The 19372-nt window shown below is 41.8% G+C and overlaps 1 protein-coding gene and 1 pseudogene across 2 annotated transcripts in view; both read right to left on the bottom strand.

The window, feature by feature from the left end:
* The window catches only part of CHN2 (chimerin 2), a 288638-nt gene that overhangs the window by 126819 nt on the left and 142447 nt on the right, over positions 1-19372 (bottom strand). For both annotated transcript variants that reach the window (XM_088018348.1, XM_028119330.2), the window contains 2 exons: positions 16275-16313; positions 6594-6649 (listed from right to left, as the gene is read on the bottom strand). In XM_088018348.1, the coding sequence (XP_087874474.1) occupies positions 6594-6649; positions 16275-16313 (95 nt within the window). The remainder of the gene's footprint in view (positions 1-6593; positions 6650-16274; positions 16314-19372) is intronic.
* LOC114221264 (small nucleolar RNA U3) lies at positions 1798-1916 on the bottom strand (annotated as a pseudogene).

The following is a 19372-nucleotide window of genomic DNA, read 5'->3' as shown; positions in this document are numbered from 1 at the left end:
CAAGTTCAAAGTACTCTAAAGAGAGTGACTTCTTTTTTGGAGGGCTATGTATTTCGTCAGTACGTGTCAATAAGAAAGTTTTTGTTTAAAAAAGCACAAAATTCTTGGTTCTATATTTGGAAAAAATAAAGTTAATCTGTCTAAAATTTTCTCTAACATTCGTTTTATTAGAAGATTGTCCCTCTTGACTACAGTAGGTCTACAACCAAAGCAAGTCAAGCTCACATGAAAGCACATCAAGAAAAAAACCTGACTGCATTACGGAGTGAGCGGAAAGCCTACGAGAAATATGATGGAAAAAAAGGAGACCAGTGGAGAAAGTCTAGGCTAAAAAGAACAGAAATATTTCTTACCAGGGGAGAAATAGCCTTTTGATTACTACACATAAAGCCAATTAAAAGGTAATGGGATTGATTTTTGTTTGTGGCTTGCAAAATCAATCTCATTACTTCAGAGACATACCTTGTCCATATATCTTGAATCAGTAGAATTTTCATGTTCCCCCCAATGCACATAGGTTTAAAAACATTTATTTTCAATGAATAAAATAAGAAAAGGGGGAGGATTGTAGAATCGTAGAAAACCTCTCTGAGTTTACTTTAAATCTGATTTGAAATGTACTGAGTTAGTTGAGAATGACATGGTCAATCAATGTGGCTTGTTAAGATCTTCCAGATATGCCTAAGGCAAGATAAATGCCTCAAAGCTACAAGACTATAAGACTGCAAAACCTAGGTATGGTGAATCAAAATTTTAAAAGCGTAATCATAAAGTGAAATGCTTTTGTAGGCTTAAAAGAACATTTTTCACAAATAAAGGTAGAAGAAAGTGAAATGGGCACACATTTAAGGCCACCAAAAAAACAGAGAAAATGAGCCATTTAAAGTGATATTTAAAAAGTGAATACAATTCACTAGAAGGTAAAATAAGGTGTTAACTGCAATTTAAGATAAGCCGCTGTCATCTATACTTGGCTTAACTTCTGACGATCAAGAATAAGAAGCTGGTTCTGGTGAATGCTGGAAACCTCAGTTCTACATACAATTCACTTTTGCATTTAAAAAAAACCCAAACCTTTCCAAAATATATTATTCTATGGCAAGAGAGAGAGGAAGTGAAGCTGCATAAAAGGGAGAACAATTTGAAGTAATAGTATGTGGTTTTATTTCCCTTTTTTGAAATTGCTTTTTGAATTGAAATTCACTCCAGCAATTTCAAAAAAGACAAATGACACCAAATCATTTAGTCACAAAAGAATTTCTACTTATTGTGTATTCTTTAGGTAATTCTAGTGGAACTTGACTTTAAATTAGTCATGCATGTAAATCTTGACATTTTGGCCTTTTGTTAAGGCCAAAAGAAATTTAGAATATTCCAGGAAAAAATATTAGTCTGTATTTAAGTAAGAACCTTAACCACTGCCAAAAGGCCAAGTCACTACCCTAATGACAGCATTGGGTAAATCTGATATACTATTAGTAATAGTTTGAGAATTCTAAATTCCTTATGTTAGCAGTCTCTATTTTTTTTTCATCATTTTCATCATTTTACCATATATTTACTGATTGCCCACTGCTGCTTGGCACTAAGTTCAGTGCTAGGGAAGTCCATGCAATTATGACCAATGGAGTTTCTGGAGCTTGAATTCCCCTGGAAGGAGATGTATAAGTGACGAGCAAACAATTAAATATGATGGAAATTAGATAGTGTATTAGGTACTACACACAGAATAAACGGGATGATATGACAAAGAAGATCTGATGGTTGGGAGGTGCTAATTTCTTTTTTTTTCACCAGTCAGACTATGTCCTCCTCTTCTTACTCCCCCAGAGGAGAAGAACGATCATCAGGGGCAATGGGCAGTTGCAGAAACAACACCTAGAGCCAGTTTCATGCTCAGGAGAGAGAACTGAACCATGGAGATGCTAATTTTTATGGGGTTCGGGGAAGGCTTCTGTTATTAGGTGAACTTTGATCTGACATGTGGACATGCACAGAACATTGGAGAAATCCAGGCAAAGAGCAGATCTGAACACCCTATAGTAGCAACACTGTGGTTTGTTTGATGAACCGGAGCAGAGGTTAGAGGGACTGCAGGGCGGTGTGCTCTGAGAATGGTACAGGTGGGGAAGTGACCGACGCAGGAGCCCCATCATGGCTCACAGGCAGAACAAGAAGTTTTGCTTTTATTCTAAGAGCAATGGGAAGCTGCCGAAGCTATTAGGTTTACACTTAATAATGTTGGGCTCCTGTTTGGTGAATGGGTGTGTGTGTGTGTGTGTGTGTGTGTGTGTGTGTGTGTGTGTGTGAGAATGTGGGCTGCAGGGAGAGTGCCAGCAGTGGAAGTGGGGAGATCAGGCAGGAGGCTGTTGACCAGCAATAATCCAGGCGAGAAACGACCATGACCCAAAAACCACATGGTAGTCATGGAGAAGGAGGAAGTAGGCAAGTGCAAGATACAGTTGGAAGTGAATTTGACAATTGCTAGAGAAAAGGGTGAGGGTGGGAAGAGAGCAGTGAGGTCTCTGAAGTTAGGTGCCATTTAATGGAGTGGGGGATTCAGTTCTATTTCGAATGTTAGGCTACTGGTGGTGTGGGACATCTACTTGAGGAGGTCGAGTAGACAGATGGGAAGGAGGTGTGTGGGGCCCAGGGGAGGGGGCTTAGCTAGAGGTACACATCTGGGAGTCAACAGTCACAGTTCCTGCCAGACCACCTAAGCACACATTTGGTAATTAATGAATTGCTTACAAAATGACTGATTGATAATTGTCAGAAAAGGCAAGAGAGAATTTTGCATACTGGAAGATGTTTTGAATCTCTTGGCAAGGAGCACTCAGGAAATGCTAGTAGAGTGCCAGGTGCTGTGGCTGCTTGATAAATATTAGTTTACAGCAGCAATGAATCTCAAGAAAGCAATGAACTGCTATTTCACTAACTGACCATGCCTGGCTTAATTGGCTCCAGAGCTGTTGTTCAGCTGCTTGTACCCTCTGTTCCTCATCCTCAACATCTTTTTCCTGGTGGTTTAATTCCTGATCCAGACGTCTTGCTTTGTTCTTGATCATTGTCTTTTTGGCTCTAGCTTTCAGAGAACACTGTCATTGCTCTGACTCTGTCCCTAATGAGCATCTCAGAGCCTCCTCTTCACAGGTTTCTGAATCTGCCTTGAATCATGAACACTGAGTACCTATTATGTGCCAAGCACTATTCTACACACTTGACACATACATGCCATTTATAGCACCCCATCAAGTAGATACTGGCCCTTGGAGTAAAGGAGACCTTCATCTCCCTGAGAAAGTAGTGCTTGGCTCTAAGGTAGGTAGTTAGAAAGTGGTAGAGCACGAATTCAAAACAGGTCCAGCTGACTCTGTAGCTGGGCTCCCCTGCCTGGGTTCACAAAGCTCACTGGCTTTGGCCTGCTGAATCAGGCTGTCCCCTCCACCCAGCTAGTTCCCCAGCAAAGTCTATTAGGTTGTTGGTATCTATTCACAGCTAGCAAGCATTCAAGTCATGTTGGCCTGTGTCTTTACCTTTGAGCAACAGTGTTCCATATCTCCATAACTATACTCACTTGGTGTCCTCTTGTGAGTCCTTATCACATTCAATGGGAAGATCCTAACCTGATAGGGGCCCCTAGCCTGGGAGGTTATTAGTCATCAGAGAAACAAAAGAGATGGAGTATGTTGGAGTAACACAGCTAGTCAGGCTTGCCAGGGACAGGGTGGCTGGAAGCAGAGAGACTGAAGACTAAGAAAGAGGGCAGCAGGACTGCGGACAGAAGAAAGGCATGGACTCTTAAAAGCTGGCTAAGGGGTGAGATGGCAAAGACAAAAAAAAAATCATTAACTCATTGTTCAAAAGAAATAGCCCGTATGGCATTATGTAAATGTGTTAATAAAGCTTCAGTCTCTCTGGCCACATACTCAAACCAAAGGCTTTCCGACTTCATTAGGCATGCCCCCTGAGCATGCAGGTGCGCCACAAGGCAAAGAGACATTTGCGCAAACATCGCCTATAGCAGCAGCAGTGGTTTCATGGTGTCCAAGAGGAGGCCGTGCCTTCGCTTGAAGAAGGACAAGTCCTGGGAGGCCAAGCAACTCGGGCAGAAATGCCTGGCAGTTAATGTGGCACTGGAGGACAAAGGGAGCTGAAGCTGCTCCTGCTGGCATGCATCTAAGCAGCACCTGTTCCGCCAACACGCGCCACCCTTTATCACCTGACCTGTGCCTGGCTGGCTGAGCCCCATGCTGCCTGCTGAGGAAATGGAGCTGGTGAATATCTATTTTGTGTGAGGTTTCATATTAGAGATGGGATGTGGAGTTTCTAGAGGCAGGCAACCTACGAGTCCAGCATCATCCAGATCACTTATTCATGAATCAAACTGATAACGGTCAAAGGTTAAAAGTTGGTTAAAAAGACAGACAGGAGGGGAAACAAAGCTACACATGCACTATGTTCTTTAGTTATAGCAGATGGTGGTGGCTTGTGGCACACAGCTCTGCTTTGCTAAGATGTCTGTGGCATTGCCTTCCAATGCAAGGGCAACAGTAAAGAGATCTGTGGTCCCTTCACATCCCCTTGGATGTCTGAAGAGTTTCAGCTGAACCCTACGAGGAACTTCTGTGAAGCTAATCTGCATCTACCGGTCTCCACTGCCAACATTCCACCTGGCTTAAAGGACAACTGACATGGTTCCAAAGATTTTAAGAAGCAAAGCAGTGCGCTCTCTCCTTCTCTCCCACATACACATACATATGCACGTGTGTGCACACATGCAGAGGTAAAATAGTAGATCTATCTTCAATTACATACATCATGATTTTGTTCTCTTTTGATATGACACTCAAAGTATCAATGGCCCAGTTCTTTGCTATATTCCTAACACCTAGACCAAAGTCAGAACACAGTAGGCTCCCCATATATACTTGTTGAATAAATGAACAAATAACTATTTACTGTCCCCTTGGGTTTTAAATTCTGATGCCCAACTTTGCCTGTTGACTTTTTATTAATAGCTCTAGGAAAATCCTTAGTGGTGTTCTAATTTTACAAAACATTCTTTTCCCAGAGACATTTGAATTCCCCTAGCTCCCTGCATGGGCTCTATTTTTTCTCCTGGAGAAGCATTAGACATAAAATAGGATTAAAGAAACTTTTTTTAAAGATTTATTTAAGAGAGAGAGAACATGGGCATGTGCAGGGCAGCAGGGGTCGGGGCGGGGCAGGCAGAGGGAGAGAATCTCAAGCAGACTCTGAGCTGAGCACAGAGCCCGATGCAGGGCTCGATCTCACGACCCTGAGATCATGACTTGAGCTGAAACAGAGTCAGATGCTTAACTGACTGAGCCACCCAGATGCCCCAGGATTAAAGGAATTTTTAACAATTTATTTCTTACTTATCCCCTCAAACACTCTATTCCAAGCATCTTATTAAATATTTTGTGTTTATCCTATTCTTTCCTTATTTAGATATTGTTGAATAACCAAAGGACAAAAGTCATTAGGGTTGGTGGCAGGACAAGATCAGACTACCAGATAAGGAGTGGACCTCATCCTGGATTTTTCCTAAGGATCAGATAGTTTCTCTTCTCAAGCCATATTCCTGGGATAGGAATGTTTACTCTGTGTCAATATTCAGATTACTTGATGAATTTCAGTGTCCTTCAACAGAAATAAAATTTCCCGTAGAAACATTTATTACACAGTGATAAGTTGCCTCTGGGTGTGGGGATGTATGTACCTAAGCCTCTGAGGAGACAGGTTCAAAACCAGATCCAGTCAAGTCCCGTAGCCAGAAAGTACAGAAATTCAAGGATGAATCTCAAGAGTATTGGAATTGGAGCATTTTCCTCCTGATAAGGCAGATGTGACACTTTAAAAGGCATCTGCTACTCTAAATTTAATCTAAGTCATAATATCAAAAATAAGCAAGGACACATGGACCTTTGTGTGAAGGATATTAGTTTGACTATTATAGAAACTGATCAGTATAAAAATAGAAAATAGAACCTTAGTCCTGCCTTTCAATCTTGCTGGCATCCCAGATGATAAGAGAACTGATTAGTGAGGGACGACTGGGGAGAGTTCTCTGGGCTGGTAAGCATTTTTATGAGTCGATATATTTTTAAGCTTATCTCCAAGAATAAAAAAAACAGTCACTTTTCTTGTAAGACTTTTTTTTAATGTCAAATAAATGTGACAGAGCATAAAGGTTTGTTAAATAGGAGTGTTGAGAGTACCCAGATATTTATTATTCTCTGTGTTTTCTCAGAGCACTCCATAAGAAAAAAATGATAACAGAATCAAAACAGCAAAAACAAGGAAAACAACCAAAATACATGTTTTGAGGGGGGGGTTACAAAAGGAGGCTTAATTTGCCTCCATAATGGTTAAAAACATGAGACCTCTGATTTCAAGTGAGTTTGTGAATATTTTTAAAAATAACACCTGATTTCATAATATAGATTATTCAGGTGTTAAACTTGGTGACACTCTAACAAATGTTAATACCAATCAACTCCCAGGAAACCCGAAAGCCTTCTGATATCATATTTCACAAGGTGTGTCAGAAATAGCTGAGTACTGACCTCCCCAGGACAAATGATCCTCTTGGGACGAGGGGCCTCTTGCTGTAACTGATATACTGCCAAAAAAAAAAAAGAAAAGAAAAAGATAATTATGATTAGAAAACTACAACACATACCAAAATATCTTCAAATAGTCCCACCTAAGTGCCTCTGAAGAACTGCAAATATTTCAAACAAAAAAACAAAGAGGATATAGGCACATCTTTAGACTGAATAAAGTCAGCTCATTTTATGGAAATTAGTTACCATGCATGTAAACTGGCAAAACTGATTTTTTTATTCTTTTACAAGACCAATTTAGTTTCATAATTGTTGCTAGCATTGTTCATTTTACGGCTTTCTTGGAAGGTAGGAGTAATTCTTCTGACTATTTTGGAATTCTACCTGTGAGTACCAAAGCAGTAAGATCATATAAGAGGATTCCTGAATTGAAATGCTGATGTCTCCTGACATATCAGGAAAAGACTGGCATTAGCAGAGTAGTGTTATTCTCTGAAACCTTACAGTTATGTACCAAGACACCACTGATTTTGTGAGTGAGTGAGACCCCAAACCCTTTCTCTTTTCATGAGTTCCATTTTTTGGCCTGCCTATCACCATGCATTTTCATCTACATGACTGGTTCCTTGGCATTCCTCTTTCTTGGGCCCTTTCATATCTTAAGAAATAATAACTCTCTTATATCCTGCTTTTAAAAAATTTTTTTAAAGATTTTATTTATTTATTTGACAGAGAGAGAGAGGGCACAAGCAGGGGGAGCAGCAGAGAGAGAAGGAGAGGCAAGCTCCCCACTGAGCTGGGAGCCCGATTTGGGGCTCGATCCCAGGACCCTGCGATCATGACGCAAGCCGAAGGCAGATGCCCAACCAACTGAGCCACCCAGGCGCCCCTTATATCCTGCTTTAAAGATAGACTTTTAGGCCTGGACATGGAGGTAATTATATATAAAAATAAAATTTATCAGCCTATTGTCTGGGATTTTTCGGACTATAATGAGTGATTTTCTGCTGCTCAGTTAGTCTGGTTATTTCTCTTAGAGGTAAGCCACCCTATGCTGGGACCTGTGAGCTCTACCTCTTTGAAAACCAAGCAGATGTTATCTTCAATATCTTGAAGAAGGAAGAATTCATTTTAGATGGTATAAATCTAGGAAAAGTTAAAATTCAATCATAAAATATTTCTAGAAAAACTAATCAGATAAGCAAAAATTTCTGATTTATTTTAGGCCTAAAAATAAGAAAAAAGAAATTTTAACTGAAATGCAGATGGTCATGTGGAAACCGGGCTGGAAATGATGGGATGTATTTTGTAATTATGGCTTCTCAATGCCTTTAGCTCAACATGGCTATTTTCTTACCTAATTAAGACTGCCCAGCTTTCACACAGAGGGGAAACCGTCTAACCTTCTTGTAGATGTTTTAATGTGCCACATTTCTAAGCTGGGTTGCCCACACTAATGACGATGCCTGTGTCACTTAAGGACAACTATACCCATGTATGGCAGGTAGAGCCAGAGAAGGCTTCTTTTCAAAGAGGAAACATGAGGAAGAATTGGCCAAAGATAGAGAAATAATTGTGGACATTCCATTGACCATCCCAGTAGTGCCCACGCTCTCCTTAAATCAGGAGAGAGGCTGCATGGAATCCTTTCTACCTCTCGCATCAGCCCCAACACCTACTAACTGCTTTTCTTAAGATTTTATTTATTTATTTGACAGAGAGAGAGAGAGAGAGAGAGAGAGAGATCACAAGGAGGCAGACAGGCAGGCACAGGGAGAGGGAGAAGCAGGCTCCCCGCTAAGCAAGAAGCCTGATGCAGAACTCGATCTTAGGATCCTGGGATCATGACCTGAGCCGAAGGCAGACGTTTAACCGACTGAGCCACCAGGCACCCCCTAACTGCTTTTCAGTAGTTTTGCTATTAATGACTGCCATGAGACCCAAAAGGACCAGCTCCCTAAAATCACAGAGTGTTCCAGCCAAGGGGAATTGCAGAATCCACATCCAGAGACTCCTGCCCACTCTTCTCTTCCCATCGCCAATGCCTCTTGAAGCCAACAGTTTTATATGTGGGGGTAGGCTGGACACCATTTTTAATGCCTCCCTTGGAGGTGACAAAGGAAGTACACATTTTATAAGACAGAAGAATTTTTTGCTAAGTGTGCCTTTGTGACTCATATCAGCAAATATTTGACCATCTGCTACAGACCAGCTACCACAGTCAGCATTATGTGGAGGCTTTTATGATGAATAGAGAGAAAGGGAGAAGGGAAGGGAACCAGTGTATTGAGTGCCTGTCATGTGCCAGGAACACTATTTTATTGAATCTTCAGGAGAACACAGAAAAAAAAATGCTATATCATTATCATTCTTATTTTTTAGATGAGGAAACTAGTGCAGGAAAGTTAAATATTTGCCCTGGGGCCCCCAGGTATCCTTTTGAGTCCAGAGCCCTCCTTATTTTTCTATGCCTCAGGGCCTTTGCACTTGCTATTCCCTCCACCTGGATTGCTCTTTCCCAAGATATCCATATGGCTCCCTCTCTCCCTTCATTCAGGTCTTCCCTGACTTGACTGATTTGGTATAAAATTACATCCCATCACTCTGCTCCCTTACACTGTCTTATGTTTCTTCATGGTACTTATTAACTATTAACACATTTTGTTTGTTTATTTTGTGTTCGGTCTCCCTTGACCAAAGTGTAAGCTCTTTGAAGACAGGGACTTTGTTCTGTCCACTGTGGTACCCTCAGCACCTAGAACAGTGCTTGGCACATGGTAGATGCTTGATCCTGTATCTGGTGAACAAATGGACTGTATCCAACGACTCATGGGTCACAACCCATGTCTTCAAGGAGACTCTGATCCAATGAGAGAGACTTGTGTGGAGAAACAAAACCAGGGTGGACCAAATGCTTTAATGAGGGGGAGAGGAGAAAGTGGTTCTTTTTACTCAGGTGGCCAGATGGCTTCCCAAGGGGAGAAGCATGTAGCTCTTCTTGAAGGATTAGAGGGGTTTCTGCACATAGAGAAAAGAAGGGGCAGTTCCAGGTGAAGAAAGAGCCCCAACAGGGAAAGGTGATGGCATGTTTATTGATCAGTAAGAGTCCATCATGGCTGTTCCACCAGGATGGGCAGATGTAGGAGGGGGTCACATAAAGCTAAATCTTAAAGGTCGTGTCAAGGAGCATGGATGTTCTTCTGTCTGCAGGAGGAAGGCAGTGATATATTTTGAGCAGGGAGATGACATGATTTGATCTGTTTCAGAATAATAATAAGGATAAAACTATTCAGAATAATAGAAGCTGCCATATTGTGGACACCTACTATGTGTCAGACACCTTATCTACATCTTCTCATTTAATCTTTCCAACAAACTTCCAGGGTAAATATTATTCTGCCCTTACTAATAAAGTAGTAGAGATGCCAAGCTTTGACGAAACTCAAGGTCACACAGATAATATGATGAAATTGAGATTTAAAGCCTGATTTCCAGATTCCAGGGTCTGTATTTTTCAGCTTTGTCAGTGGTTCCCTAAAGCAGGCGGTGGAGAGGTCCTATGTGGGACTGGGGCTGCTCACTGGCAACACTCTTTCCACTCTGGTGGAAAGCCCCCAAATTTGTTTTTTTCTTTTTTTAAAGCTCTTTGGAGATTCTAATGTTCAGCAGTCAGGAGTGGGGCCACTTCCCTTTGCCTCACTGAAGGAAGGATCAGAGGAGGAGCCTTGGGGGCAGGGAATGAAGAGAGAACAGTATTTCAGTTGTATATCAAGAGATCGTGAAAACATGTGTTAAGACAACACTGGTGGAAATGCAGATAAGAAGGTGAGTTGATTGCAGAGGAGAACAGATAGGGCTTAATGACGGATTGAATGGAGGGAAGGACCTTGAAACAATGAGAGACTGAGAGGCCATTAACAATCACAGAAGATACAGGTGAAGGAAAATTCTGGACAGGCTAAAGTTCGTCACTGTGTCCTCTGAAGACCCTGTGAGGTTTAGTAAAGAGCAATGCCATTGTTCACTAGCCTCAGAAATAGTCTGAGCCAGGGGCAACTTAGAGGGGGCCACTGAAAACCTCTCAAGCCAGAGACACCAGGTCTCCTTCCTGGTCCCTGGGCAGCACGCATCATCGACCGATTGCTGTTTCTCAGTGAGCAGGGCTCAGGAACCAATCTGTTCGGTGCTGCTCTAAGCAAGAGAAGTTGGCAGATAGGAACAGAAGCCTGTTGACCATCTGGATTATGTGTCTCTATAAAGATAATGAGATGGCAACCAACTGCAATGGTAGCCATATAAAAAATGGGCCTACATCCTATCTTAGCTTCGAGTGAGAGTCTTAGTCCCTCATTTTCAAGGTTAGCTATAACACAACCATCATCTGTGAAAAAAAACCTCTGAGGTACATTTAATACAAACTGGAACATGTCACATAATCTGAAAGTGTCACTTCTTGAATTTTCTTTTTTGTTGTTGTTCAAACATTTCACAAGCAAAATGCAATAACGTATGTCACTTCTTGGGTGGTTCTCTGGGCTAAGAGGTGATATGATGGAATTTGCTGCTGTAGCAATGTTCCAAATATGTTCCAGGCACTCCCCAGCCCTGGGCACTCTATAGCACACAATTAATTCTTAGCACTGGAATGAGCTGTTTGGCAGGGGGCGTGGTCACTGGGGAACTTGAAGATGGAGGAGTCCTTGTTCCCCAAGCAACCTGAAGCACATTGAGAAATCCAGAGCTCACTGAAAGAATGCTCTATTTTGTCTTCAATAAGAAAACTGGATGCACTCTCCTCTAACAATAATCACCCCACTTCCTATGGATGCTAAGCAAAAGCCTATGGCCTGGGTGACGCTGAAGCCCAGTCCACACCCATCAGTTCCTGAAGGACCCTTTGGGAATGGCCACTCACAGCCACTTCTTTCTTAAAGAGGGCATGCAGACCCAGGAGCTCAACCCAGCCATTTGGTTGTGACACTGAGCCAGTACCACCCCACTCACCACCCGTTTTCCCAGTCTTCATGGGAAAAACTCTTGGGTGTGAGTGAGAAATAGTAGGTGCTTAGTAGGAGGTCTTCTTGCCTTAACCCCACTGCCCACCGCCTCACTAACAGAATTTCCAGTCTTAATGGGGACTGCATTCTCTTCTTGTGCTTCAGGTACTGTGAAAAACCCGAGGACGAGGCTGTGTAGCCTCATGATGAGGGGGTCTCAGGTGTCAGTGTGCAGCAGCAAAACCTATGGGGTGTGATAAATTGCAGATCCCCCCACTCTTCTGATTCAGAAATCTGGGGGTAGGGCTGAGGATTTGTTATTGTAAATATTCTCCCCAGGCGATTCTGATTCAGGGGGGTCAGTGGAACAGGGTTTTGAGGTTCTAAACTCCTCTTTAGGAAAACAGGCACAAGCTGTGACTGCTTGACCTACTGCCTGGGAGGGTCTCCTGGGAGAGCCGCAGGTCCCAACCTCTGCTGTCTAATTGGCACTTGGCCCCTTAGAAAATAAAACCTTTCAGAGTATACCCAGGGTGCTGACTTGTGAACTTCTCTGCTTAGGGCATACAGTTCATACGGTTCTGGTTTAAGTTTAGGATGTGGCTTTATTTTTTTTTTTCAAGTGAACTTGAAGATAGCTTTTCTTTTAGAAAACTGAAACCCAAACTTTCTCAATGACAATGCTTTGGGGTTTGGTCTTGAATATTAAGGACTAGCTGCAGATATGTGATACTTTGGGACAAGATTATTCTTAGGGAAACAGCCCAGTAAGTGATAGCATTAGGTTCTAAGAAAAGGAGGGGAGCAGAGAATGCAGGGGGTTAAAGGACATCGTGCGGCAGTATCGTGCTCGGAGTCAAGACCCAGGCTTATCTGTCCCTTTGCCTCAGAACTCTAAGCACAGTGTTCGGCTTAAGGCAAAACTTAATATGTAGTTGCTGAATGAGTGGTGAGTGAATGAATGAACCATCTACTTTAAATGAAATATGCCATTTCCATCTTCCCCATTCCAAAAGCACTCAAAATTTTCCAGTTTTGTGGATTATATAGGGTTGGTCCCTGATTGGCTGGAGTTAAGAATGGGCAACGCAGGTCAGTCAGCACTGAGACTCAGTTCTAAGACTTTGCTTAAAGTGTCAGGAAAGTAAACCGTAGATACTTGCAACCAAGAGCATTGCAATTAGCATTAAGCCTGAGAAAACACTTTTTATTTTTTTTTAAGATTTTTTTATTTTTTAACAGAGAGAGAGACAGCAAGAGAGGGAACACAAGCAGGGCGAGTGGGAGACGGAGAAGCAGACTCTGTGCTGAGCACAGAGTCCAACAGGGGGATTAGATCCCAGGACCCCGGGATTATGACCCGGGCCAAAGGCAGACACTTTAACAACTGAGCCACCCAGGCACCCCAGAAACCACTTTTTAAAGTGGATTATCATCAAGTAAACTAATTTTCTTTTAGGAATAATGTCATAATTGGGACTCATGCCTCACGATAAGAATCTGGTATCAAATAAGTCAAAAATATGTCCAATAATAGGCAATAAAAGCTAAGACATACACCTCTATAACAATTAAAAATCATAATTTTTAGAATCAAGTCCTATAATATAGTAAAAATGTACTGCCTCCAGTAAATATGTGAGAGATTTCAAAGTACCAAATAATCACTAGAGTTTGAAAAAAAAAGTGTGTGATGGAAAAATGTGGATTCCATAAATGATATGCTAATGATTTTGACATCAATATCTAAAATTATCTTTCAAAGGATAGTTTGTGAACATTTCAAAGACAAGAGCTTGGTGCGTCCTGAGGTTCAAAATGGGTTTAACAACAGGTTATTTCAAATAAAGCAAATTTCATACCTGGAAATTTTTTGGACTTTCAGATCAGGAAAATGCTACAGTTTTAGTTTATTTGGATTTTAAAAAGTGTCTCATGAAGCTCTGCAAGGCCCTAAGATTCCTTCTCCTATTCATCCTTTAAGAACCATGTACAAATTTCACCTCTTCTATAAAGTCTTCTCTAATCCCAGGAGGTGGAGGAGTACTATATTATTACTAAAGCCATTTGCATTTTAAGTTAATTGGTTTATATCTGTCTCCCTTACAAGACTATAAACTGGAGAAAAGTATGGATCACAAGTTACTCATTTTCGATTCCTGATATTTGTGCTCTAACATGCAGGAGGTATTCCCTGTATATTTGCTGAAAGACCAAATGAATGGATGATAGTCTTGGGAATAAGACTGAGTATCATGAGCTTGGGAATAATATGGTCAGGTGACTTTGTAAGAGGCCCAACACCCAAACTCATATAATTTATGGATCCAGGACAGCAAAAAGAGAGTTCTTTCTCAGTGATGCTCTGTATACCTTTAGGAAATGTGGTTTTGATGCCGTAAATGGCACATCTGGTGGCATACTCCCCTCAGTTTTGGAGTTATGCATCACTAGAGGTCCTCAAGTACAGCCAGGATGACTATTAGCTGGATATAATAAAGAGCAATTTCATAAATGCCATTAAGTTTGTATTAAATGGCCTCAGCTATCCCTTCTGTGTCTAAAGTTTTATGATTTTGGAGCAAATTAAAAAAAACACACACACAACTTGGTTAGACCCCCCAAATCAAACTTAAAACCCATACACGAGGGTGAAACTGATACTGTAAACATGTAATTAGCAATGTGTTTTCTCCCTTCCTTAGGACACAGAAGCCCTTTTAAGAGATATATTGGGTGGCCCAAGGCCTCTTAGCAAAAGGCGAAATGAATTTGCGCCAATGCCATCTTTCTGCTTCAGTAGAGCTTTCTGCGGTGGCATTCACTCAACAAATATTTATTGGCTACTTAATGTATGCAAGGCTGTGTGCAAAGCGGTGTGCAAAGCACAGTAAGTCATGGAACACCCCGAGCCTCTCACTACAGATATTTTGTTGATTTACTGTCAGAGCTCTTCACACTCCATTAGGAAACAAACAAACAAAAACATCCAATTACTAAGTCATTAGCACTGCCTTTTAAAATAGAAGATCAGAATGCAGAACATTAGATTGGAAGGGCCCTTAGAGACCCAGCACAACCCCTGTATTTCACAGATGGAAGAACAGATTCATGTAATAAGATTGAGGTGCCTCTATATATGCTGACATGGAAAGATAAAAGCAAGGTATTTGTGAAGTGAAACAAGCAAGTTGAAGGACACCAACTACAGCAGAAACCCATTTTTTCCAAGAGGGAACAACCGCAAAAATGCCCTCATATTGGGCATGTGTATTTTGAACACTTGGAAGGATATGCCTTCCAAAATTGACAGAGGTCAGCTACCAGGAAGCAGGAAAGAGACGTGGAATCCGGAGTGGGGACTGGTTTGTCAATCATGAAACATTTCACTCTCAGCTTTATGTATTTTGTAATGTTTGTCTTATATGTCACTTTGTATTGCTTTTGTAACAGATATATACACAAGCGAGCCTATGTATATATGTGTGTGTGTTTGTGTGAATGTATATATTTATGTATAAAATCTTAAGTGGAGGGGCGCCTGGGTGGCTCAGTCGGTTAAGTGTTCGACTCTTGGTTTCAGCTCAGGTGATGATGTCACAGGTCGTGGGACAGAGCCCCATATAGGGCTCTGTGCTCAGTGGGGAGTCTGTTTGGGGATTCTCTCCCTCTGCCCCTCCACCCACTTGCACTGGCACGCGTGCTCTCGCGCTCTCTCTCTCAAATAAATAAATCTTTAAAAAAATTTTAAGTGGAAGGAAAACCGTCTTGAAAACTTGCAGGCTGTGGGTCAGGCTTGCTTCTGGGTTCCACTCTGCATGCCAGTCCAACGCACTCAGAGGTGCAGACCATATGTCAAGTTACTGAACCTCCCTGAGCTGTGGTGGCCTTGCATGTGGCCACCATTGCTTAGTGCTGTGGGGAGAATGTGAGAGCTCAGGCACATAGCTGGCCCAGCGGCTGGCCCAGGGCAGGTCTCACGGTGGGAGAAACAATGGTAACATCGATAACGATGGCACTAATTATTCTTATCACTGCTGTCCAGACTCAGAGCCTGAACAAGGACATGTGTCCCCTGGCTGTCAGCACAGTGGGTTTCCCACCTACCACACTCCTTCCCTCTCTTGCTGGAGAATGACTTAGTCAGGCAGATGATACTAAGGAAAGAGAAAATGAGCTTGACGTGATGACAACTGCCTGCCTTCATGATGGGAGTTGACCTGCTGACTGATGACCAGGTATGATCTGTATCTAAGGCATCACCCGTAGTGACCAAACATTATTCTTTGCTATCTGTTAATATTTTCTGTGGTCAATGTCATATGATATTACAACTATAGAATGATCGGCTAAGAATGTAATTCATGGAAATTCGCCCTTGCTTAACAACTCTGCAAAGAAGAAAAGGAAAACCCCAAACCAAAAGGCAGTGAGTCAGAATGTCTATCTCTTTTTTCTAAGCATTCCCAAAGTGGGTCACAGGCAGCCTGCTCTTGGGGGTCCTGGCCAGGGGAGAATGCTGTGCAGTCCACTCTGACTAAAATCTCTCCTTAGTCGAAAAAGAAAGATTTGGGTTTGCAGTGCCGTGATGTGGGATTGCTTGTGCGCATTAAATCAACGGCAAGAATTGCTCAAAAGGCAGGCCTACTGGACTTCTGAGGAGATTCTCATTTCAAATACTCACAGTATGATTTCCATATTGGAGGCTGGTATTCTTCAGCATCTAGAGTAAAAAAGAAAAGAAATCAATCTGTCAGCCTGAACGTCAAACTGTCAACATGTGTCTTCTTTGGAGGAACAACAGTCTGTCAGCAGTACTTGCATTCTGGTCCCAGGGGGCCCTCTCTGCTCATTTATGGGACAGTTCCAGTCAGAAGGGAGGAAATGCGCATGGCAACCCTCGAGGACCCACCACCACTCTCTTCAGATCACTTATCATGACAGAAATCAATTGCTTAACCATTTTCATAGAGCCCAGTAAATCAAAAAAGATTTTTAAAGCAATTAACTTGATTGTACCCTCCAGTAATCTTTTCAAACAGAATTTACTTAACTTGCCATAATAAACATATAATTTATCTCACAGTTTCCCATCAGACCTTTAGCCCATTTATTAAGACTTGAGGGCAAGACGTAAAATGGCAAGTATGTAATATTAAATCTGGGAAGTCGTGCAACTCAACCAACGGAACTCCTAAAATGACTGGGTCTGACAGCAGAGACACTGATGATTCAATTGGAATTGCATTATCTCCTTGAATTTACTCCAGTGTGTGACTTAGGAAATTTCTAGAACACCTCTCAGCAATCAGAAGTGTCAGAGTGAAATAGTTACAACAAAATGGAGAGGATGAAATTGTTATTCATCAATCTAGAAAACAAACAACGGGAGAAAACCTGCTTGTTCAGTCAATTCAACAATCCCAGTGCTGACAGCTGAATTTATAATTCTGACGGAGTTATTAGAGCCGCCCTGAGCTTATAGCATAAGGCCTTGGTAAAACATACTGAAGCTTAAACAGCCAGAGGGAAGAATCCTTTCCCTCAAATCACAGAACACTGAGCTGGGGGGAACCGTAAGAGTTCTCTAATTCAGCACCTTTATATACGGGAACTGTTTTCGTCACCCTGCATCCCCCAAAGGCATCAGACTGCCCGTGTCCTGATGCTACTGTCACATACTACTTTCGTGCCAAGGACTAGATCTTCTCTGACCTCTTGCACTGAGATAGTTCGAGAATTTTTCCCCTCCTGAGAAACAAATATGCTATTTGTATAAAAACTCACGCAAGAGTGGTGAACTTCCCCAAATCCTACTTAATTACAGTTGTGTAGCTTAAATTAAATTCTTTCACAATTAATGTCTTGCTCTCTGGGGCCCACCCGATCACAGAGGCAACTAAACGCCTCCAAATGTAGTTTCATTCAAATAAATCCATACTGTTAGGTCTGTACTGTCGGGAACCTACCTATGCATACACAAATACAGTGCATTAATAATGGTTTATGTTGTTATTCAAACTTAGTTAGCTGATAAAAGTGAAATTCTTCATAGTTTTGTCAAAGTAGAATGGTATCTTCTAACAGTGTGCTTTTAATGCAAACAAGCCACTAATTTCACCCTATATATGACATAAACCAATTTTAAAGAATTAACCTATTTGTTTATAGAAAGCATTCAAGTAAAATAAATCAAGTTGCCAAGTCCAGAAAACTCAGGTCTTGTATGTTAAAATGTTGATGGCACTTTCAAAAATATTTTTCAAAGAGAAAGATACACACACACACACACACACACACACACACACAAACACACGCACATGCACACCAGATTGCATAGAAATGTAAATCCCTGAGATGTCATCTACACAAAGCTGCAATGTCTTACTGTTTGGGATGAGATTTGTTCTGTGAGGTGAGCACAATCCCCAGACCAAGATGTGGTGAAGAATATTCAGTACCTAGAGTACAACTCTCTGCATGTTGAGGGAAGGCTCCAAAAGAAAATAAGTAGTCTTCTTTATGCAGGTTTTAAATAGGGCTCAGATGCTCTTCTTGGATCTCCTAAGGTCTTCTGTCGGTGTTTTAAAGATTTATTTATTTATTTGAGAGAGAGAGAGCGGGGGGAGGGGCAGCAGGAGAGGGAAAGAGAGAATCTTGAGCAGACTCCCTGCTGAGCACGGAGCCCGAGGACACAGGGCTGGATCCCACAACCCTGAGATCATGACCTGAGTCGACATCAGGAGTTGAACACTTAACTGACTGAGCCACCAAAGCGCCCAAAAGGTCTTCTTAACTGACGTCAGAAGTTTAAAGTCTTGCTGTTTTGTGAAAAACCAAGAATTTTATTTCATCTGAAACACTGGCTCCTAACTTTGTAACTTTCATTAAGCCCTGCATGCTACAGAAACAGTTTATCCCTTTCTAGTTGTTCCTTATTAGCAATATTACATAGAGGTGAAGAAGGCTACCTATAGAGACTGGAGATCATAATGCTTCCCTGCTTAAAATTCTGCAATGTCTTCCTTCTGCATTTGGAATAAGGTAACAAACCTCTTACTGTGGCCTACAAGGTCCTGTGTCATCTGGTCCCTACCTGCTTTTTTGATTTTTTTGCAGACATTTTGCCCTTTTACATTTACCCAGAAATGCTAACTTTCTCTCTGTTCCTATAGCAAGCCAAGCTCTTCCAAACCCATGGCCATTGCTCTTGTGGAGCGTCCAATACATCTTTGCATGGCTGACTTGCTCCATTATGTAGGGCTCAGCTCACGTCACCCCCCAGGGGCCTTCCCTGACAATCTTGTGTAAAGTAGCCCTTCCCCAACTCTGGTCACTCTCCTTCATAGCATTTATTGCCATCTGAAATTATTTATTCATTTGTTGGCCTGTTATTACTGGGCTCATCCCACTATTAGCCAAACTCCACATAAACAGGCATTTTGCCACATTCACTCGTGCATCTCCAGCCCTGAACAGGGTGCCTGGCATGTAACAGACATTCAAAAAGCATGTGCTAAGTAAGAAAACTCAAAAGGTTCAAACTTTACCTCTGACAACGACTGGCTGAATAACTCGAAGTAGGTTACTTAACTTCTTTAAGAGCCTCCCAATACTCATCTTTGTAAAACAGAAGAAATAAAAGTGCCTCCCTCCCAACTAATCTCTTAGGGTCACTGTAGGAATTAAATGAGACACCGGATTTCAAGTTCTTGGGACAGCGCCTAGCAAACAGCAAATCGTCGAGGTAGCCCCACTGATGCCGTCGTTGTGTTGTCGTCA

Source organism: Eumetopias jubatus, unplaced genomic scaffold, assembly GCF_037043125.1.
Source record: "Eumetopias jubatus isolate StellerSeaLion01/CBP00866 unplaced genomic scaffold, mEumJub1_p1.0 scaffold_14, whole genome shotgun sequence".
Taxonomy (NCBI): domain Eukaryota; kingdom Metazoa; phylum Chordata; class Mammalia; order Carnivora; family Otariidae; genus Eumetopias; species Eumetopias jubatus.
The sequence above is the reverse complement of the archived record's forward strand: the minus strand, read 5'-3'. Positions and strand labels throughout refer to the sequence as shown.